Below are 23,657 nucleotides of genomic sequence, written 5' to 3' on the forward strand. Positions count from 1 at the left end.
CTTCCTTTGCTCTATATATCCCCAACATTCTTCTGATTTCTGCAGTGGAAGTCAAACTTGATGATTTAAATGCAGCCATTCTAATTACCTTAGAATGTGACACATTAGTGGCTTTGGAATCTGAGTAGGAAAAAAATGTAGACATTAAAAAATAGAACAAATGCCTCCTTAGGTAATTCTCAGAAAATAAACTGTTGAACTGAGAAAGTAAACTGGAATAACTGCTGAAATCTGCTCTATTCTGGTAGTGCTGCTGAAGAAAAGTAAATTCCCCATTATAAACTAGACAAATATAAAACAAACATATTCATTGTTTGTGGTAGTTATACAAAGTTTTCCACTGATTACAAACTGAATGGCACTGCAAACATCATATACGGCTATTCTATGCCTTTTCTTGTCTGGCATCTGAGAGCACCTGATAGGGGAAGGTTGATGATGCAGGCATCATATTTCTGCATCCAGACTAGTACTAGTTTATTTTTTCTCGCCTCCTTGGAAACAGCACCTTGTTCTAAGAAATGATACATAATTGTTGAAACTGGACTTGCTCAATCTTAGATGAGTGTGACTCCAAAGACTGACCAGACTAGCAAGGGACAGAAGGCCAGTAAGGTGTGGCTATTGGAGGCCACGGCAGGGAACAGATCAGGTGGGCAGACAGGTTGGATCACATTCTTCCAGGAAGTGGCTGCCTTGTTAAAAATTTATTTTGCATGCTCCTAGATTTTCACTGAAGCAAAACTGGAGCATTACAGATTGAAAACCACCTTCTTCCTTGGAGTTGAGGCAGGGGCCCTGCTTCAGTATGAGAAGAGCTGCTTCTGTGTTCTGTTGCTTTATCGTGCTTTCTCTAACACAGGGTAAGTTGGCCCTAGGTGTGTTTGTTTACTGGAATATTCTCTATTGGCCAAGAATGATTAGACAAACAATGAATTTGTATCCGGTGCATAAACTCTCAGTATGTGTATGTGTATAAGATCCTGTCTCTCTGAATTAAAGCAAGGAGGATGCTGATTTATAGTGGATATCTCAGAACAGGCCTCCTCCTGAGAAGGGACTCGGATTATAACAGTGCAATTCCTATACTTGAATTTTATTCTTAGAACTAAGAAGATGGAGTAAGAGCTAGTGATCAGATCATTTCTTCCACATCAGGCAGTATTTCTTTAGGAACACTTTGAACTTGCACATATATTATTAAGATGATTGCAAACCAGCTCAGAACTGTGGTCTAACAGTTGAAAGAAAAAGACAAGGATATCCATGGCCTTTCTTTGCTCTTTTCCAGAGGTAGGTCCAGGAATATTTTAAGGAAGATTGACATAACAAAGTCTAAAATTTTTATCCTTTTGCATTTTTATTTGGCATGGGAGAGAAACAAAAGCAGGCAATGGAGGTGTCTCACTGTTTGCAAAGCCTGTTCCACCAGGGTGTGTAACCAAGGTTTCAGAGCAGTGTGGGTTTCTTTGATCTGAAATAAGGTACATTTATGCCTATATATTGAAAAAGGTAAGATTGAGGAAGAAACTGAAACTTCTTGGGTTACAATCCCTAAGCTCTTGATCTAGGATTTTTATCTCCACAAACAGACTGGCACAGCAGGCTTGGTATAATGGTTGCCAGTTGTCCTTTCAATGGTTGCCTTGCCTTGCATACTGAAAAGAAGTTTGTTTTAAAATGAGAACAGCCAGCTCTTTGGTTTCTCTTTCACCCTGTACATTTCAGGCAAGGACATCTAGGTTTATAAGCATGTGTACAAAATAATTGCCTTTTTTGTTATAAGACTCTGTTATATAGTTTTGTTTATAAAACTTCTAATGCAGAAAAGGTGAGGCTACCTTCCATTTCAACAGGTTTCATGTTGACCTTTCATTTCTCAGTTAAATCAAATGATCCCATGACTTTTATGAGGTCCTCAGCTCTGATTGAATTGACTACTCTGGCCTTCAACAGTGAGAAGTTAATGAGTATCTGTGACTAGTGCAGTTTAGGGGTGTTTTTTATTCCTTCGTGTCATGTTCCACAACTGAACTGAGCCATACCCACTTTTTGCAAAAAAAAAAAAAAAAAAAAGCTTCATGGAAAGTTTATTGGATCCTGGCCATTTACTCAGATTGATTTATTTTTTAAATATGTTGCATTCCTTTATATGCTCTTGCTTCTCTATTTCAGCTACAAGAAAAAAGCAACAACTCCCCTTATTCTTGCAAAATCTATCAGCCAAAGATGCTGTATAAAACTTAGAATAAATCAGGTTTATCACAAATTGTAGGCATGGTACTTCTGGATGTGAGAGTTCACATGACTGAATGTGCTACCATGTTTAGATAAAGATATATCCCATAGAAAGGTAGTATCTTAGTGAAAATGATTGCACGTCAGTTTTTTCTCTAATACTGTGCCTTAGTTAAGAATTTTTTGGAATGTAAGACATAGAAGTGCACATTGTTATTTTCCAGATATCACAATTTATTAGGGAAACCATTTATTTATCCCTGAAAAAAATGGCTTGGGTTGAGATGTAGTTTACCACCAATGTTACCATCTTACCAAAACTAATATCATAGATATTAATGAGATTTACTTCTACACATCCCTGTACAGAACTATGTTATTAATTTCATTGAAATCCATAGGATTGATGATTAAATTATCATTAACTTATAGAACTGAATTAATTTATTAAAATTAATTCTAATTTTCATTTGTTCCTATATTTGGGTATTTTTGCCTGAGGGCAACTTGTTTGCTAGGTTTTTTTTTATTGAATTGATAAAAACCCCTTCCCTGGGGTTTTTGAATAAAATTTCGGGGGTCAGTGAGCAAGGGATGCATATAGATAAAGATGAAAGCAGAAGCAAGAAGTTCAAATTCCCCACCTGTTCATAATTATTAGATATGAGTCCAGATCAAAATTGTGTGTGTTCATATTTGCATGTATATAAGCAATGCTTTTTTTGTAAAAAAATAAATAAATAAAAAGGTGCCGGAACACACACATGTTATGCAACCCACTTTGCCTACCCTGCAAGTTTCCATCCAAAAAAAGGTGCCGGAACTCTGTTCTGGGCATTCTATGACAAAAAAAAGCCCTGTATATAAGTATATTTTGATTCCAATGCACATTTGAACAAATGGGTACATGTTTTTGAAGTAAGCATTTACTTCATACTCTTATTCCACATACCAGCAAGGCTGGTTCTAAAATGCTGACTTAGCAGCTGCCAGGTGAATGCATGCTTTGTTTTCAGTGTATTTAAAAAGTGCTCAAGCCCATTCAATTCCAGATCAAGAGCTATTTGTAGAAGAAGAATCTTACTGGTTTGGAAGGAGAAAGATTTTGCTAATCTTTCCTGCTATTTGGGAGAATTATAGATACGTAGAAATGCTCCAGGCTAGAAATGTAAGTTGGAAAGGCTGAGGAAGAAGAACAGGGAATCCAAAAGAATTAATTGTATATTTACAATGCCTGGAGGAATGTTGTCCATGGGGTCACGATGGATCGGACACAACTTCGCAACTAACAACAACGACAACAATGCAAATATTCCATCAAAAGTACAGACAAGCTCTTCAGGACAAATGGGGCAGAATTAATAAAGAGTGGAGGCATGTCTGCAGAGCAAAATAACAAGGAATTCCACAATCCTCTTCCAAAGGATTGATGAACCATTCCTTAGTGGTTAGTAGATAAGCTGCTATTTAATCGCTCTTCTTCATTCTAGCCTTCTATGGTTAAACCAAAGATTAAAAGAAATGGAACTTTCTGAGCCCCAAGACGAATCTCCCAGATGGGGTGCCCAGTGGTGAAAGAATTCAGGTCTGACTCTTTTCATGTCAAGTGAGACAACCGAGGAAGGTCAGGAGAAAAGGAAGAGAGTAAAGTGGCAGCTTCTTTTCTGATGTAGCAGCAGGTCTGATCCTTAAAAAAGTTGCTGCTGTTGAACCATTAGATTTGGGAGTTATTTCTCTTTTCTTTCCAGTCAGGATATAACCATATGTGTCTGCAGAATGTAGAATATATCCCTTCCTCTCCTGAAATACTTTTTGACATAGAAGTGATTTAGTATGCTTGGTTGACAGTCTGGTTGAGGATACAGTCAAGGCTGGGTTTTGCTCAGTTTCATTTGGTCACTTTGCTGTTTCAAGGATTCCTTCTACACTCTGGTTGATGAGTGTCCCCATTTTGCCTTTGGTTCCAGGAGAGACTTCACACTGTTTTCATTTGCTAGATATTATTCATGCTTCTTACATACATGAATTTAAAGAGAGGATGAGATCTGCATAAAAAGGGACTCTTAAAAGTGGTAGATCTGTGCTGTGTTTGATCTTAACCAGGAAGGAGAATCAGGATCTGTCAAAGAAATTTCCTAACAGTGAGAACAATTAACTAGTGGAACGGCTTGCCTTGAGAGGTTGTGGATGCTCCATCACTAGAGGATTTAAGAAGAGACTTTGAAAGTCTGGAATAGAACAGAACAGAACAGAATCTTTATTGTCACTTTAAATTTACACTAATCAGCATACACTAAAATGAAATTTTGTTGCATTCAGCTCTCAAAAAAATACTAGTATGCATATACCTATATACACACATATATATGACACAGAGAAACATCACTGTCTAGTTAGAATGTAATATACATGACGGGAAAAAAAAAGAATCCTGCGAATTTAGAAAATGGATGGCATAAGGAACAAAGCTGTTACAGAATCTAGTAGTTCTGCTATAAATACTTTGAAACTTCCTCCCAGAGGGGAGCAACAGGAACAGACCATGAAGTGAGTATGTGGGGTCTCTAATAATGCTCCGAGCTCTAAGCACATAGTGCTTATAAACAGTATCCTGAGTAACGGCAAGCGATCTTCCTATAATCTTCTCAGCTGTCCTTACCATTCTCTGTATAGACCTTCTATATGAGACATTGCTACCACCATACCAAATAGTGATAGCAGGTATAGGGTTTCCTGCTTGAGCAAGTTGTTGCACTAGAAGACCTCCAAGGTCCCTTCCAATACTGTTATTCTATTATTCCTAACTGCATGTAACTGGTTTGGTTAACAATGTGTGCAACTGCAGGTTTTTCATTACTTCTACAGATAAAGCTGTTTTGTCTGGTTAAATAGGCAGCACTATTTCCCTACTCCACCAGCTACTGTACTTCTGGGTGTGTCTACCACAGCCACTTGCTGCCAACACTGTTGTTCCCTTTCAGCACAAGCTGAGGACAAAGCTCAGTTTTTAATGTTTCTCTTCCTGCTTCACCCTATGCTCCACCTCCATGCCTGTGGCTGTCAGCCAGGCTATTTTGGGACAAGGCTTTAATACCAATAGCACTTAGACTTATATACCACTTCATAGTGATTTACAGCTCTCTCTAAGTGGTTTATGGTTTACAGAGTGAGCATATTGCCCATAACAATCTGGGTCATCATTTTACTGACCTCAGAAGGATGGAAAGCTTAGTCAACCTTGAGCTGGTCAGGATCGAACTCCTGGCAGTGGAATGCAGAGTTAGCCTGCAATATTATTTTCTAACCATTGCACCACCACTGCTCTTCCCAGAAAAGTGCTACATCTGTATTCGGACAAGGTGATTGTCAGATACTTGATTCAGATTGCTGTTGTCCCTGTAACATGTTAATTGTGCAACTTGTAGTAAAAGTAATAGCTAAAATGGCTGTTCTGGCATTTAATCTTCTCTATGCCAATCTCACTGTACACTAGGGAGAACAATTAGGACTTATTCTCTCCTCCTGATGATAGCAATAGCACTTAGATTTATATACTGCTTCACAGTGCTTTACAGCCCTCTGTAAGTGGTTTACAGAGTCAGCATATTGCCCCCAATAATCTGGGTCCTCATTTTACTGACCTCGGAAAGATGGAAGGCTGAGTCAACCTCGACCTGGTGAATATTGAACTGCTGAACTACTGGCAGTCAGCAGTCAGCAGAATTAGCCTGCAGTACTGCATTCTCCAGCATGATTGGATGGAGAACCCACGGATGGGTTGTCTTAATCTATCTGCTCCAATTAGACTAAGTCTGAAATTTAGTACCGCCCCCTCTGTGCCAACTGCACCCCAGTTTTAGACTTAGTCTCTTTGCTCTAAGACACGTTTTTCTTCGCTCCTGGAGCAGAAGACTGTGTATTCCTATTTTATTTCATCCCAACCTGTAGCCTAGCAGGCTGACAGGCTGACAAAACCTCCCTTTGGGGGGGGGGAACTTTCCCTTTCTCCCTTTGAGAGCCTTTCAGCTTCACAATCATCTTGAAAATTGGATTCCCAGAAGCAAGAGAAATCTCCTACCAGGGGCCGTTCCTCTGCATCAGAGGCTCCATTCTTCTAACCAGAGCCTGGAGGCCTTAGAGGCAGGGGTAAGCTTGCCAATTGACTGGGGGGCTCCGCAAGGGACGACGAGGCTCATCAGGCCTGGAGGGAGCCTTTTCTAGGTCCCTCGGCCTCAGCAGACCGCCCCAGCAGCAGGAGAAAGTTTTTGGCACTGATCCAATTTTCAGAGCCTGGAGGCCTTACTAGGCCTCGGCCTGCCTCAGCCTCTCTCAGCTCACCTAATTGTAATCCATTCACTGCGTTAGGAGCCCAAGCGATTCCTCAGAACGAGGGCTCATCGCAGCTTAGGCCACAGGCCTCAAGGCCTTCTTCTTCCAATGGCCTTTTTTTTTGGAATCCATTCGCTGCGTTAGGAGCCCAAGCGATTCCTTGGAACGAGGGCTCATCGCAGCTTAGGCCTCAGGCCTCAAGGCCTTCTTCTAACTGCCGTTTTTTTGGCGCGAACTCTGCGGCCGCCATTTTGAATTGACTCATGGCGGCCATTTTGTGTGTGACTGAGGCCCAGACTGCCTGGAGTTTCTCCTGAAGGCAGTGTTCATCACCGGTGACAGAGGCTTCGAGACTACAACGTTGAACCGGGGAGGGCCTGTTCGCTCCCAAGGGACGCGGTGCCCATTAATTCCCCGCCCACCCCCCTCAAGGGCTGAATCATCTCTGCAGGCTCCCTTGGTGAGTTACAGCGCCGAGGGGGGGCGTTTTGCCAAGGTTGAGCCCAGAGCAACTCATCATGGCAGAGAAAATCAGCGAGTCGGCCAAGAGGAAACGCCAACAGAGGCAAGTGGAAAGAACACCACCAAGCGAGCCTGGCCAAGCAGGGAGCCACAGAGGGAGGAGGAGTCCCAAAGACTGAGAGCGGCCTCCCCAGATCTGACAGGCATGATGGGAAGGTCCATTTTTGAACCCCTTTCCTCACATTGTGCCTCAGCCCCAGGGGCCTGGTTTTCCCCCAGGGGAATTCCCCAATTAGATTTAACCAAAAGAGTGGACCCAGGGAGGGGCACAACCAACCAGGACACCCCAGGACCCCAGGCCACGTTCACCCCCACTGCAGCAGGGCTTCGCCCTCCTGAGAACCAGGTCTTGAACCCGGACCTCCTTTAGTCCACGATAGCCCAGGCTGTGGCTCAGTTTATGGCCTCCAACACCCCACAGCCACCCCCCCAGGCCACGTATCATCCACAATCTCCAGATTTGATGGAGGATCCCTCATCGGATTTGGAATCTACAGGGGCTGAACAATCTGGCCTGATTTTGTTTGAGGACGAGGGCATCACTCCCTCTGACCCCACCCCTCCTGTTGGTCTCTTTGACTATTCATTCTTTAATTCCCTGCTACTCAGGGCCTGCACTACTGCAAACTTCCCCCAAGAACAGGAGACCCCACCTACAACGTTCAAGGGTCCCCACGCCATATACACAGAGCCCTCAGTCTCGCAGAACAATATTCCCTGCCCTCCCCTTTTTCTGAATATAGTTCAAGAACAATGGGAGAACTTAGGATCCTTCTTAAGCCCCGGTGCAGTAGAGGGAACATTATTCAATGTTGCCCGTTCTCTGGCCTCCCTATTGGAGATTCCTGAGACTGATGAGCCTTGAACTCATTGTTTCCCAATGCTAACATCTCTGGGGACATAAATGAGGCACTTAGGGTGGAGGATAAAAAGATTGACTCCGCATTGCGTAGTTCCCATCTGGCATCAGCCTGGGCAACAAAGGCGGCAACGTCCATGGCCTTCTTCGCCAGGGCTTCAGCCCTTGGGTTACGTGAGCTCCAGGACAGGATCCCTCCGGACCAGCTCAGAGCTCACCAAAATCTGGGTAAGTTAGTGGCTACATCCCAGTACCTAGCCGACGCTTCTCTGCACATGGCTAGATACACTGCCAGACCATCGCTGCAGACATCTCAGCACGAAGGCTCCTTTGGCCCAGGAATTGGCAAGCAGACACCAAGACTAAGTGGCGTCTGGCCTCTAAACCTTACACAAGTGGACATCTCTTTGGTAAGGCACTAGAACCATACTTAACTGAAGGTAAGGACAAATGTAAAACTCTGGTTAACTCATGTCACAGAGCAGTTACAGGAGGCTGCCTTTCGACCAGCTTCATCCTGGGACTGGGCCCAGGCATCCCTCTATTCCTTTCAGAGACAAGAACGACAGCAGGATCATTCAGCATGCAGAAGCAGACCACAGATCCAGGCCAAGCGGCCCCTTCAAGGCCGAGGGGCCGTTCCTCTAAACGAGGCAAGTGATCTCACAGTCTCACTTCCCATAGGAAGCCAGCTGGCCCCTTATTCCAGAACTTGGGCAGTCACCACTACAGATGCTGGCTGGCCCCTTATTCCAGCACTTGGACAGCCATCACTACAGATGCATGGGTGTTAGACACTGTCACGCAAGGTTTGAGACTAGAATTTTGTTCTCAATCACCTGACAAATTCCGCTCTTGCCCTATCCCAACGAGCAGGTCCAGGGCTGACTTTATGTCTAAGGCCATAGCTCATTTATTACAAATACGAGCAATTGAACCAATACACAAGACCAAGAAGGACGAAGGTTTTACTCAAACCTCTTCGTCATCCCTAAGACTTGGGGGGCTGGAGGGCAATCTTAGACTTGAAAGATCTAAACCTTACTTGAGGTATAAGAAGTTTAAGATGCAACCACTTCAATCAATCCTGGTCAGCATCAGGCAAGGTGACTTTCTTACCTCAATAGACCTAACTGAGACATGTTTCCTAACCACCGCAAATTCTTCAGATTCAGCTATGCCCACTACCAGTACAGAACCCTACCATTTGGCCTCTCATCGACACCGCGGGTATTTACAAGGTACTGGCAGTGCTCGCAGCCCACCTTAGACAAATTCCAATCAGAATTCAATGCTATTTAGATGACATACTAATTCAGTCATCATCATTCCGAAACGCTCAGTCAGACCTCGCCCTAGCCATCAAGGTCTTTCAGGAGCACGGGTTTTCTGTTAATTTCCAGAAAAGTCATACAACAACCCGGCTCCTCCATTTGGGCACTGTTATAGACATGGACAATTGTACAGTCTACCTATTTCAGGACCGAAGGAACTCTATTCAGACTCTTGTACGTCGGATCCAAAGGGCCAGAGTAGTCACATTGGCCTCCCTATCACAGCTACTGGGGAAGACGGTGTCCTGCGTGCAAATTGTGCCATGGGCACGCCTCCATGCCAGAGAATTACATGGCTTCTCCTTCCATTTCAGAGACTTGAACTCCCTTCAATGGTGGGACTCCCCGGCGCTGTCACGGGGAGCAGTATTAGAACCAGACAGGATTACCATTACCACAGATGCAAGCCTGTTTGGGTGGGGGGCACACCTCCACACGCACTGGGCTCAAGGTCGGTGGTCCAAACAGGACCTAAAGAACAATATAAACTGGCTGGAACTCAGAGCCATACATATGGCCCTAAAGGGATTCACCGATATAGTACAGGGCCAACATGTCCTGATTTTAACCGACAACATTACAGTCAAGGCCCACGTCAACAGACAAGGGGGGACAAGGTCCAGGCCTCTCATGCAGGAGGCCAAATTGCTGGGGTCCTGGGCGGAACTGAATCTTGCCTCCATCAGGGCGGAGCACATATCCGGAGTGACCAACCAGCAGGCGGACTCACTGAACTGAGCAACCATGGACCATTCCAAATGGCAGCTGGATCCGAAGGTGTTCAGAGAGATCGTGGACAGGTTTGGTTCCCCAACCTTAGACCTTTTGCCTCCCCCACCAACTCACAACTTCCCAGATTCCTTTCCGGGTTCCCACCTCCATCAGCGGAGGGAACAGATGCGCTCTGCAGTCCCTGGCCCAGGGAACTGCTCTATGCCTTCCCTCCACTGCCGTTTCTTCCTGCCACGATCAGGAAGATCCTTCAAGGTCCTCCTGGTTGCGCCGCATTGGCCGAGATGCTCTTGGTCGCCGACCTGATGGAGCTCTCCACATCATCTCCATGGAGGATCCCAGCAAATCGCATCTCCCACATTCAGGGGGAACTACGCCATCCAGACCCTCAATGACTCCAGTTAACTGTCTGGCACTTGAGAGGCAGGCCTTAGGCTGAGACTCATATTCGTCAAGGGTCATAGCTATGATTCAGCAATCCAGGCGACCCTCGACGAATAGAATATACGATGCCACATGGAGAGACTCCTGTAATTGGTGTTCAGTTCGAAAAATTGACCTTTTGGCGGTTTCAATGCCAGTTATCTTGGAGTTCCTGAGGGATGGTCTAGACAAAGGGCTTTCCACAAGCACCATCCGCAGGCAGGTAGCAGCACTTGCCACAGTTATTTCCTGTGGCAATGAATCCTTAACACATTACCCTATGATACGCTCCTTCCTAAAAGGAGCTAACAACGTCAGACCATCAACTGTACATAGATACCCCTCGTGGGATCTTCATCAGGTTTATAGGCTCTTGTTTCGCACCCTTTGAACTATTGACACTGGTTTGTTTAAACAGTTATCGATGAAGGTGGAATTTCTTGTTGCTGTAACTTCAGCGAGAAGGATATCTGAACTGGCTACTCTTCAGTGAGGAAGGACCTGTGTACGTTCCATAAGGACAGGGTAACCCTTAGGCTAGGCCCCTCCTTCGTGCCTAAGGTCAAGTCCTTGTATCCTAGATCTCAGGAAATAGTTTTGCCGGACTTGTGTCCTAACCCATCTAATGACATAGAGGTTCAGTGGAACAAATTGGATGTGCGCAGGGCTTATATTGTTATATACAGAGAACCCCATCTTTCCACAGAACAGAGGCTCTGTTTGTGTCCTATCACCCTTCATCACTAGGTCAGAAGGTTTCTTCAACCACAATACGCAAGTGGATTAGAGTTTGTATTTCTCTGGCATACCAGTCTCAGTCACTGCGAGATCCCAGGCATATCACGGCCCATTCAACCGGGGCGCAGCTACTACAGCTGCCTGGTCTACTCAGGCCTCCGTAGAGGGAATTTGTAGAGCAGCAACATGGGCATCGCCCTCTTCCTTTGTCTGTCACTACAAGAGGGATGTATATGCATCTTCTATGGCTTCATTTGGCCGTAAGGTTCTAGAACACGCATTAACGTTGGATGGGACCCAGACCCAATCTAATTCTCCACCCTAGGGACATAGGGCTTTGGTATGTCCCATCCGTGGGTTCTTCATCCAATCATGCTGGAGAAAGGGGCGTTGTCTTACCTGAACGCCTTTTCTCAGCATGATGATGGAGAATCCACTTCCTCCCATTAGGTCAGTTGGCCTGGTTCCCATATTGTTCAGATGCGTCGGACTAAAGTCTGAGTATCGCCTTAGCCTAAAACTGGGATGCAGTTGGCACAGAGGGGGCGGTACTAAATTTCAGACTTAGTCTAATTGGAGCAGATAGATTAAGACAACCCATCCGTGGATTCTCCATCATCATGCTGAGAAAAGGCGTTCAGGTAAGACAACCCCCCTTTCTAACCACTGCACCACCATAGCTCTGATCAATTGGAGCAGAAACAAAACTTGGTGAAGTTCTCAATAGGCAATATAGGGGTTGGCAATTGGGACCAGGAACCTGCCCCCCCTCCGCCCAGGACATTTCTGGGTGTACAAGTAATCCTTGATTAATAGTGGCAATTGGGACAAGAGTTTCCATAACTAAGAGATGCAGTTGTAAAGTGCAATTTGACATGGCAATACCACAATGAAGGAAATTTGGAAATTTCTGGCTGCTGCCTTAAGTGACTGCCATAATGTCATTAAGTGTGATGTCACATGATCATCATTTCTGACTTCCCGCTGGCTTCCCCATTGACCTTGATTGTCAGAAGCTGGGAAGGTCACAAATAGTAATCACATGATTGTGGGATACTGCGACCATTGTAATTATGAGCTGATTGTTGAGCATCTGGATTATGAGAGGGATGCTGCAACACCTGGAATGAGGACCGGTCATAAGTACCCTCATTCAGTGCTATCCTTTTTTCTGGGAGAAGACAAGTGACATTGGCCTCCATCAATCTCTTTCCTATCACTAATTCTTCTGGAAAGAAAAGCCAACATTGCTCCATAAATGTATGAGACCACTCTGAATTATATATAACATATATCTTTCTAGCCAGCTGCAATAAATATTGCAAACATTCCAGCTTCTAAAGTTGCCAACTCCTTTTGGGTTGTTGTTTTGTTCTTAATTTCCAGAATACACAATCAGTGGTACCCAGTTAGCATCATCATCAATGATAACAAGCTAGATGAATGATTCTTCCCCCACCCCTTTGTTTGATGTCATATCTCAGGCAGATTGGTGTTAACTGCAATTCCTCAGCCTGTTACCACCTAAAAGTTACTTTGTAAAGTATTGGCATGTTATTTTTTACAACAGTTTAGTTTTTCTTCCTGGTTCTTTTACCTAACTGTCTGGTTCTTCAACTTTACAGATGTTTTTTGTTTTCCTTCTTTGTACAGGTGCTCTGAAAAATGGAATGCCAAACAGTGAGTATCAATTTAACCTAAATAGCTGCTTATGTGTTCACTCTGCAGCAAATATGCACTTTTTTGGTTGTAAATGCTATGAAAATAACTTGCTTTCTCTGTGATATGAATGCTTCTGTTGCTATAATTAAGTGTTTGGGGAAGATCAAATTGATCTAATCAGTGCCAAAATATTTTACAGATAACTATTGGCATAGCCAAACTTTATTATGAAGTCTATTAGCTATTGGGATGAGGGTAGATAATTTCAGAGAAATCATTCAAAAATGTTGAAAGAGATCATGGAGAGATAATTGTAAGGCTGTTACTTACTCATAGACAGCACTTAGCTAATCTTAAAAAGGTAAACCAGGACCTTCTTTGAGCTTGGTTTGGGAACCACCACAAAATATAGAACTATAGGATGGACATAGAAGAAGGGCAAAATGCATCCTAGAAGAAGAAAATTCGTCTACTTTGTGTCATTGCCAAGAAAATGACATGGATGTGTGATTTGAATCAAGAAAGATTTTACATATTCTACTTTGCAGCTTACCTAAGGTGCAGCCCCTCTTTGTAGACAATGCCAGCCCCTCTTTGTAGACAATGCCAGCCCCTCTTTGTAGACAATGCCAGGAAATCTATTCTACAGGCATAAAAGAACAATTTTTATTGAAATTGGTTATAATAACATAACCTTGCAACTCTGATTTTGCTGTATTCCCCTTTGTTATATCTCAGGGAATCAAAGAGATGCTTGTATGAGTGATTCCTAACATTACCTTTTTTTCTCAGGGCTTAAAACAAATCTTTCGGCCCCCTTTGTCTAGGTAATGGTCCCCATCAAGATCACCTTCCTCACTTTCTCATATCTACAATACTGAAACTTAATCTCAACTAGCTTTTGCTAACTTAAGCAATAGAGGAACAAAATAGGTGCAAAGTTCAGAATAGCATGAAATAGGAAAAGACATAGCTAAACATGGAGCATTAAAAGTACAGAAGTATAGATTTTCTGGCCTTCTGAAAGCAAATGAAGTAAGGAGCTCATTTACATTTTCTGAGGTGGGATTGAAGTCTGTATATTGATCTTTCACCAACCTGTCATGACAAAGTCAATGAGATGAAAGCAGTGTTAAGGTGGCCACTAATATACCAGGGATGAGCAGCCAAGAGCTGGAGGGTCCTTTTTGTGCCCCCTTATAAGGCCCCCAAATACTGTTGCTGAAATTTGATGGTAAAATATTATGATAGACATAATATACTACATTGGAATATAAGTTACATTTAATACTTAACAAACTGCTTGAAACTTTAGCTAGAACACCAGGGAAACTTCTCAACCCATAGAGGCCAATCTTAGAGGCGCTTTTCTTTAATACAGTTTAGACAATGTTAAAGTTTAAATCTTTCTTGGAATCCTTTGAAAGTTTAGAGCTTTTTGTTGCTCTGTGTATGTGTATGTGTATGTGTATGTGTATGTGTATGTGTCTGTCTGTCTGTCTGTCTGTCTGTCTGTCTGTCTGTCTCTCTCTCTCTCTCTCTCTCTCTATCTATCTATCTATCTATCTATCTATCTATCTATCTATATGATCTTTATTATGTAAGTTACCTAGGACCATTTAGAAATATGCTTCTTGCCTGCCATGGTACCAAAAACGACAAAAAAAAAAAAAGAGAAATGCTTCAATTTTTTTTTGACTGGAATTAGGAAAAAAAACCATACAGCATGGTTGCCTTATGACGCACTATTTTAATTTTTTTAAAGCTTTCCCGTAGCATGCCATAAACATCTTTTGCTAGGAAGTGCCTATTGGCTTCCAGATGCAAGACTGATAAAACACGAAGCAGGTCCAGCAGGTTTTCTCATATTTATTTGCTACTTCTAATACTACTGTTGACTACTGCTACTGCAGAGTAGAAGTGAGAAACTATTTGCAATCAATACTGACTTGGAGGCACACACAAAAAAGTGGCAGTTAAGTTTTACGTCATTTACATCATTTTGGGTATTTTTTGGTCCCAAAGAATTGCAAGGAATGGAGCCATTGATATCATGATTAGTATCAGGGCAATTCATTCAACCTATTTTGGGTAGATGGATGTAAAGCCTAAATAATCCATTATGTTTGCTCTCATACCCACCAATGGAAATGTATCCTTTTCTTTAAAAATATGGAAGAGATACTTTAAGCCCCTGGAGGACATTTCATTCTTTAACGTATTTCAACCCCCCAGCCTCCAAATACCCCTAAAATGGGCTAACAGTCTTGAGCCTTCCCTTTTATTTGCATATTATTCCCACTACCCACTTTATATACAGTATAATTGGGATTGGAATGTGAAAATACCTCCTTGCCTCTGCCTCTGCATCAGGGACAGGGAACTATTTGTGGTGGGGCATAGTGGTGACACAGCATTGTCAACCGAGGGTTACAGCCAAGCTTTTTTGCTGTCTTCCATGTATAGAATTTTCAAATAGCAAAGGAGGTGTGCTAGTTTAAACGGGGCTCGAATGATCCTATTTTGGTAGAGGGTTCAAAATTGTCTCTTGCTGCTCAGTTTTAATGCAGAGATTTGAGAAGTTTTGGAACTATACCACAAATTTATGAGGTCTGTATTCAGCCCCGTGGGCTTCCCACTTCTATTTAATTTGGCACCTTACTTACAAAGTAATTAACTAGGGGCACTCACTGAAAGGTTAAAATACTTGGGTGGCAGTGATGACTGCATGATTGGAGCTCTGTTTTTTTTTCCATATAGATCATACATGCAGCCCATGTAACAACCCCCCCCAAAAGCTTGTGTTATGTACTCACAATCCTGTATTTTTCGACTCCTCCCACAGACACTTCCGTGATTAACAAATAAATAATCACATTGAAAAGTTTGACAGATTTGTAATTGGTTACATAAGTTTTACAATCAAAGTCACAGCCTTCAGTTTCAGATTAAAAGACAGGCTTGTTTATTTTGGGTTTTTTTGTTAATTTTAATCTCAGATTTACTTAGTCAGAAAATTACATGCCCATTTCTTTTGCTTCCTCATTTCTTTGTAGGAGATGATGAAAATGGTACTCAAACAGGTAAGTGGCACGCAAAAAGGTAACAAGGGGAGGGACTTCCTCAATTGTACACGGGTTTCCTATAATTGAACTCTATAAAAGGCAGGGAAGATATAGCAGCTCTACAAGGAAGGCATTGTAAGAACAACTTCACTGAAAACAATTTAATATAGAAATCTTCCTGAATTAACACACGTGGGCTCTCTCAGGTTTAACATCTGTGCTTGCTTCCCTTCTGCTCATTGTTCCTGTTTTTGCCAAGTATAAACTGCTGTTTTGTGTTATCAAAAGACTTGTGCTCTTTTCTGCCCAACAAACGAACAACTGTCTGCATATCTTCTTCATTAAAGTTGTATCTTTTGTTTCAAGAGTGGGTAGATGGTGTTTTGTCCAGCTATGCAGTCATATGTTAACCTTCAACATTTTGCAGCTTCTAAAGCTCGGAGAGAGAGAGGCTAGTGACGTGATTACATCATAGGGGGATTAGTGCTGAAAAAAAATTAAACACTTCTTTGTTGTCAGGATTTGTCAGGTGGGAACAACCAAGCGCACATGTCTAGAGTTCAAACTAACTACTTTATTGTGTTCTGCCTATAACATAGGAATCTTCTCAATCTGGTAGCCTATTCTTGGGAACAAATAGATAAGGAAGGCTCCAAACACCTTGAGGGGAGGGTGTCTCAGAGTCATAGCACTGAAAATTAATTATTTTGTATACTTTGTGAATGTCGTGTGGGGACCCCAAAATTGAGATTAGGGGCTCATACTCCAATCCTGACATGGACTGGATGCTGGCAGAAGAGGTGGGAGAGCTGATAAGGAAAGGGGGATTTATCAGAGGTCAAACCTGACAAAGTGGAATAAATCAACACCATCTCTTTTTAATTTGTAACATATTGTTTATTAGATTTTTTTTAATAAAAACAAAATAAAAGAAAGTAAGAAAAAGAGAATTAAGAAAAAAGAAAACATATAATTATGCCAGTTTCTGGTGTTTACTTCTGGTTTCTGGCAAAATAAATCAGCCATTCTATGAAATATATTTGCTTAACAACCATGGCGTTCATTTAATAACCAAGTGTTCACTTAAGGACCATAGCACTAAGCTAACAACTATCACAACATCACAACTGTCTTGTGATGCCTTGATGTACAACAGTAATTATTATGACCATCATTCTGGACTCAATTATGGTTGTAAGTTGAGGACTTCCTGTGATGTAATCATCATCATCGCCCCCAAATGGTAAATAAGTGGCCAAAAGGTTTTCCATTTTCAAGTTATAGTTTGGTGAACAAGAAGAATTTGGGTATCTCTTGATCTTTATTATTCTGATAATTTACATCCAGAAAGCCCTATAATTGTGAGGCCATCTTCCATTTTCTACAACTTTTAAGTTTTTTTTTCTCTCTCTCTTTTGCTCACATGCCTTTTTTGCCAGTCTGTGGGCAGGTAGTGAATCAGAATCGTATTGTAGGGGGAGAAGATGCCCCTCTGAATGCTTGGCCATGGCAAGCCAGCCTCCAGTACGAAGGGAAGCATGTCTGTGGAGCGACCCTCATCAGCTCTGAATGGTTACTGACAGCAGCCCATTGCTTCCCTAAGTGAGTAAGTGAGAGAAGGTGTGGAATTGCACTGGCTTCAGCTCTAGCTGCATAAGCAGCCATCTACTGGAGGCAAATAAAAGCAGCATATAAGGTTCTTCATTTTGTTCAGAAAGAAAGCTGCTGGTTCTGTGAGATCTGCTCATTGTGTATGTCATCTTGCTTCAGCCAGAAGTATTGGACACAATTCCAGGAAAATCTGAAAATTGTAGACCGACATATTTAGTAAAGAGCCTGATTAGGAATGTCTGAAGTACAGTAAACAAACAACCCAGCTCAGAGTAGAAAGGATTCCACAATTCAACCTTGAGCTACATATATTCTCTTCTATTGGAATAATGACTGTCTCTGGGAAACCTTGGATAACCAGGAGGGATGTGAAATGGGTGGAATGGCTGGATTTCTCAAGTAGAAATTCTCCACCCTCAAATATTGAGCCAGATAACTGAAATGGATAATTGAAGACAAATGCTACAAAATTTTCCTGAAAGGTCTAATTCTTAATTGTGGTTCCCAACAGGAATGCAAAACTCTCTAATTACCAAGCCAACCTGGGAAACTACCAGCTTTCGCATCCAGACCCAAATGCTGCATGGCTGAGATTGTCCCAAGTGGCTGTGCATGAGAACTATGTCAGAGAGGGATCCAGCGGGGACATAGCTCTGGCTCAGCTAGAGCAACCTGTCCGTTTCACCCAAAGTATCCTTCCAGCCTGTCTCCCTGATGCCAAAGTCCAGTTTCCAAAGGACACCCTTTGCTGGGTGACAGGGTGGGGATCACCTGCATATGGAGGTGAGGAAAGTTGTGGGATAAAGACCTGAAAAAGAGAGAGTGGTTGTTCTTCAGCACAGAGAGCTCTTGGACTCTAATGAGATGAACCAAGACAGGAAGTGTGAACAAAATGAATATGTTGCATGGTATTTGGGAACTAGCTAAAAGTCTTTTTAAAATTTGATGTTGTTTGTGTTTCCTTTATACCAAGACCACTCAGCATTTCAAAGGATGGCATAAAATAAGGATTCCTACAAGAAATAAATATTGTAATTAAATAAGATCATAAGCAGCAAGTGGTTAAGAGGAAGGTTTTTGGTTTAGAAGAATTTAATGGGATTTCAATATTTGGAAGTGGAAATTGGCACAAAGCTTATGTAGACATGTTTTTTTCAATAATAACCCCATCATTAATATTAGTGGAATTTGGAAATACATACACAGATATTTGCATTGATCTTACATTTTGTTTACTTGTTTCTGTTTGTTTTGATTAGGATATCTTTTTCTTTTTCTCTATATTAAGCAATGAACTAAAATAAAAAAAAAAATAGATGGCCCTGTCCATGTCCCTTTCACAGCAGCAATAGAAGTTTCTTAGTCAAATTCAACATTTTCAACCTTGGCAACTTTAAGATTGTGGACTTCAATTCTCAGAATTCCCTAGCGAGAATGCAACTACTTTACATTAAATTGAGTGAGGTTTTTTTTAATGGCTCAATGCCAAGGTGATGCCCTTGTTATGATGCTCAAAGACCAAGTGGGATCCTGTGCTCCTTACATATGAAAATTTCAAGAATTTGAAACAACAGCTGCAGGAGGGCAAATGACAAAAGTAACATTGCAACAATAGAGAGTGTTATGATATCATCTACATATATAAAAGGGGTAGAGCTTTCAACATGATGAGCAACATGGCTTTTGTCATTTTGATAAAGGTGGTGGATCCTGTAGATGCTTTTGCTCTGAAAGGTGGCAGTCTGGTGAGGTGATGGCTAGGACCTGGGTTGGGGAGACTAAAACAAAGTGTGGCCATTCTTTGAAATGGAAATATATCCTTTCTTGGCAGTATGTCATTTATTGTAAACTGCTTAATTTCTCATACTTATTTTTGATTACTTGCTATCCTGTGGAAAATGTATCTTTCACTAAAGAAATCTTGTCAGCTATATTGTACCCTGTTTCCACTCAGAGCCATTGCTACCAACCTTCCTATATTGTACTAAGAACCAGAGCAATTAATTAAGGTATCTGAAAAGAAAAGGGAACACTGTGCATTCTAGTCCTGCCTTAGGCACAAAGCCAGCTGGATTATCTTGCGCCAGTCATTTTCTCACAGCCTGAGGAAGGAGACAATGGCAAACTACTTTTGGCAAATCTTTGCAAGATAACTACAGGGATTTGTCCAGGCTGTCTCTGAGAATTGGATGCAATTGAGCAGGGGAAAATAATAGTAATAACCTTAACAATAATGATGTATTTTTTTCTTCAAGCCACTCTGGGAGGTCCTAAAACATTGCAGGAGGTCCAGTTGCCACTGATAGACACCATGACCTGTGATGCTCTCTTTCACATTGGTACGAATATTAGTCCCACCATCAGAGAGATCCAGGATGACATGTTCTGTGCTGGCTATGCTGAGGGAAAAAAAGATGCTTGCTTGGTAAGAGAGGATGTTGATGGACATAGTATGGAATGGCATTTTCAAAGAACACTCAAGGATGGAAAAATCATAAGAGTGTGCTAAAATGCCTAACCAACTTGTCCTATTAGTCATGATGCACCTTCCTTTGAAGTGGTTGAGGCTCTTGGATTTTTCTTTCTTTTCTCATAGCACTATGGCATTCTCAACAGAGATTGCTGTTTCTTTTCTGCACTTCTTGGAATGCCTGTGTGGCTCTGTGATGCTGTGAGACACATGACTATTCCAGGAAGTATCAGAAATGGCATTTTAGCAAATGTATTTAGAGTAAAACAAGAATTTGCTGATTGTGTTCTCCAATATGAATTTTAGCTCAGCCTATTCCACCAGAAAAGTGATGGATTGTCTTGGTAAAATTGTAGCATTATAGTGTTTTTATGCTGTCCAGGCTGTGCATAAAAGAGAACAAATAATCTTTGTTATGGACAGAGGGATAACATAAACTCTTATTGCTTACTTTTCTCAATCAGGGTGACTCTGGAGGTCCATTAGTCTGCCAAGAGGATGGTGCCTGGTTTGTTGCAGGCATTGTAAGCTGGGGTGATCTGTGTGGCCTCTCCAACCACCCAGGAGTTTATACCCGTGTTAGTTTTTATCAAGACTGGATTCAGACTCACTTCCCTCAGGTGCAATTTGGTCTTGTGAATGTCACTTATTACCAAGTTACTTCATCTCAATCTGCCTCAAGCCAAGTCCTCAAAAATTTCAGTTTTGTCCTGCTTCTGATCTCCTGTTTAATCATCATTTTCTGAGACAGATTGGGAATAGGATGTTCTGGTGCTTTTATTTACCAAACTCAGATTTTATGGGAAAATAAGTCTTAACCAAAGTCTTCTTGCAACAGCAGCATCTTCCACTAAAAAAGACATTTATGGAGATTTATGGAAACACCAGCAGCTTCTATCCTTGATGCGGCATTAGAAGTCCATTTCTCCCAAATGAATGGATTATGAAATGTGGAGTTTTTTTTAATCTTCCATCAAGTTCGACTATAGAATATTATGGATTTCTAGGGCATTAGAGATGTGGAGGAATATTTTATTGGTGAGAGAGTGAAATTTCTTCATTTTGTTCTGTTCATCTAACTCTCTGAAGGAGAACAAGGGCTCTCATATTTGTTCCTTAAAGGTGCCATTCATATAATTTCATGAATATATATATGGAAATATGGAAGAGCCACTCTATTCAAGTCATATTGAATTTTCATAAAGGTTTCTGGGTAGTATTTGGCTGGCACTGCTCTAACCCAACAGTTCTGTTCTGTTCTAAATTTGAAATGGTAGGGGAAGTGATGTAGTAAAACAACTAAATTAAAACTCTGTTTCAGACTAGAACTCATCATCTGAGGAATATCATTTTGCCATAGTGTCTACCTCTGACTTAGCCTTAGACTTGATCGACCCATACAGTTGAATGAAATTATAGGATCCTGATGTTGTAGAATGGTAGGTAGATCATACCACTTGAACGTGCAGGCAGGGAAGTGCTTTTGGTTATCTTCCCACATTTTCCCCAAAATAATACATTAAGAAGGGAAAAAATGAAATAGATCCGCAATGGTTTTTACAGTAGTTGACAACTTATTGACATTTCTCTGGGAGTATTAGAAATATTGGCAAATAAGTGTGTGTATCAATCGGGAAGAAGGCTGGGCCTTCTTCCCAATTGATTTTATTTTTTAAAATCTATGCCTGTGATTGGAACAGATGTTCCCTCATCTCCTCTTTATATTGCATCCTTGTTAGGAATAATTTAAATAATAACTGGAGAAAGTACTACAAAGAAACACAGAACCAAATCTTATTGGACTTTTGAGCAACACATTTGGCTAAATATTTCTGCTATGTTTTCTTAGCACTGGTTGTGTTTTATGGGAAAAATATGTTTTTATAATGAGAAAATATGCTTTTAAGAAGAAAGTACAGATGAACAGAAATTTTGCCAGGTTCTTGGTATATTCATGGTAAATTCATGTTTTCAATTTTTTGGTGAAGAAAATAAATAATTACTTTGTAATTAGATGTGTGCAATTTTCTTTGCAGACTTATGAAAATTGTTAGCTATTTTCTTTTTAACTTCTCACTTTAGATAACAAATTTTGGACTTCCTGGAAGCCCTAATTCCAAGTAAAAGCCTGGCTGGCTTTTCAGATCAATGAAGTATTTCCCTCCACAAAGCTGGAAATGGGAAAGCTTCCAAAACAAGTTTTTGAGTGAACAAGACATGCCAATTCCACAATCTGATGAATGAATAAAAGTGCACTGAGATTTTATTCCCCCTATCATGTACAGGTTTTTAAACCATAGTTTAAGTTTACTATTTTAAGTCATTTGAAGTGCGAGTAGATTCAAGCCAAACAAGGTAACTAAACTTATTTGTAGGATACAAACTATAGCATTTTCAAATCCAGAATATGATTTGTGAATGAAATGATAACATAAGCCTCAGTTTTTGGCTAAAGGGACATTTGTTCACTAGATGTTTGGGTTTAGTGTTTCATGCAGACACACCCTATGAAAGAAGAGGGTTAAAACAGAAAGCATTGAAGTTATCTTTGTTTTTAAAAATGTTTGGAATGATAACAAAATCAATTCAATGTCTATATAAGGCTGGGATGGGTAAGTCAGCAGTCCACATAATGAATGTAGATCAGTCCCTTTGTTTGGAGTCATAATCCTGAAAGTGGAATGTTGAAATTTGTGATAGAGCGCTACATTTTGATAGTACAACTTAATCCCTCCAATCCAGCAGGAAAATATAAGGTTCTGATAGATATTTTACAAATGTTCCTTGAATCCCAAAATAAAAATAATAAAAAAGGCATACAGTATCAAGAGAAGAGAATATATGTATCTCATGGTTGAACTGTGGAGTCCTTGGTGTTAATTGAGCTTTGGTGTTGCTTGTAGATGTCTTGTTACTAGACTAGGTAACATCTTTCATTCTTCAGTGCACTGAAAGTGTTACTTAGTCTGGTAATGAAACATCTGCAAAAAAACAACCAAGTTCAGAGTCCAGAAGAAGAAGAACCAAAAATTCCAGCCTTGTTACTTTAGATGATATACGATACCATCATTATCATCTTTCCACCACTCAGAGACTGAAAGAAATAACCCTAGCTGAAATATTGCCTGTCGTTAAGAGAAAAGATTGGTGATTTAAATTTTGTGCCATTTCCCAAGGACCACAACTTATGGCAGAGTGATAGATATTATTCATAAGTCAGTCTAGCTTCAGATGAGTAGTTTTGTCTTGAAAACGACAGAAAAGTCATGCACAGTGATTGAGTTTCATCCTGTTAGACGAGTTTCAATTTTACACCCAGAAGCTGCCATCAGACCCAAATCTGAAGATTAATGACTCCTATTTTAAGACTGTAAAGTACATTGGTTGGATTGAAAGAAAGAAAGAGTGAGGAAGTGAAAAGGGGCGGGTATTGAAGCAATGTGGATGGGTGATGAGCTTAACTTTCTGTGTATTCAAACACAGAATAAAAAACACAATATTTTCCAGGAGGTTGTCACAAGTCTGTTTTCAACTCTCACCATTTGAAGCTATTAGGTAATAACAGCTAACAAAGTGGCATTATTCCCATTCCAACATCTTTGGTTCACCCCAAGGGAGAGCTGTCTCAAATCAGAGAGAAATTATGTGCCATCTGGGTGTCCAAGTTCAAGGAG

The 23,657-nt window shown here is 41.2% G+C and overlaps 1 protein-coding gene across 4 annotated transcripts; it reads left to right on the forward strand.

Moving 5' to 3' along the window:
- The first annotated feature begins 577 nt into the window (after positions 1 to 577).
- On the forward strand, positions 578 to 21,996 carry LOC120309043 (serine protease 27-like). Of its 4 annotated transcripts, none has more exons than XM_039345838.1 (7): positions 578 to 863; positions 12,801 to 12,855; positions 15,894 to 15,920; positions 17,342 to 17,504; positions 18,025 to 18,296; positions 19,769 to 19,938; positions 20,448 to 21,996. In XM_039345838.1, exons 2-7 carry the CDS (start codon positions 12,801 to 12,803, stop codon positions 20,727 to 20,729), a joined length of 969 nt encoding a protein of 322 aa, XP_039201772.1. In that variant the 5' UTR covers positions 578 to 863; the 3' UTR covers positions 20,730 to 21,996. The 4 variants fall into 4 exon arrangements, with proteins under 4 accessions (XP_039201772.1, XP_039201771.1, XP_039201774.1 ...); XM_039345837.1 differs by having other exon boundaries at positions 580 to 863; positions 12,829 to 12,855; XM_039345840.1 differs by lacking the exon at positions 578 to 863 and adding an exon at positions 875 to 1,293 and having other exon boundaries at positions 12,829 to 12,855.
- Positions 21,997 to 23,657: the final 1,661 nt, after the last annotated feature.

Source organism: Crotalus tigris, unplaced genomic scaffold (genome assembly GCF_016545835.1).
Source record: "Crotalus tigris isolate CLP2741 ecotype Arizona unplaced genomic scaffold, ASM1654583v1 scf7180000017977.1317863, whole genome shotgun sequence".
NCBI classification, from domain to species: Eukaryota; Metazoa; Chordata; class Lepidosauria; order Squamata; family Viperidae; genus Crotalus; species Crotalus tigris.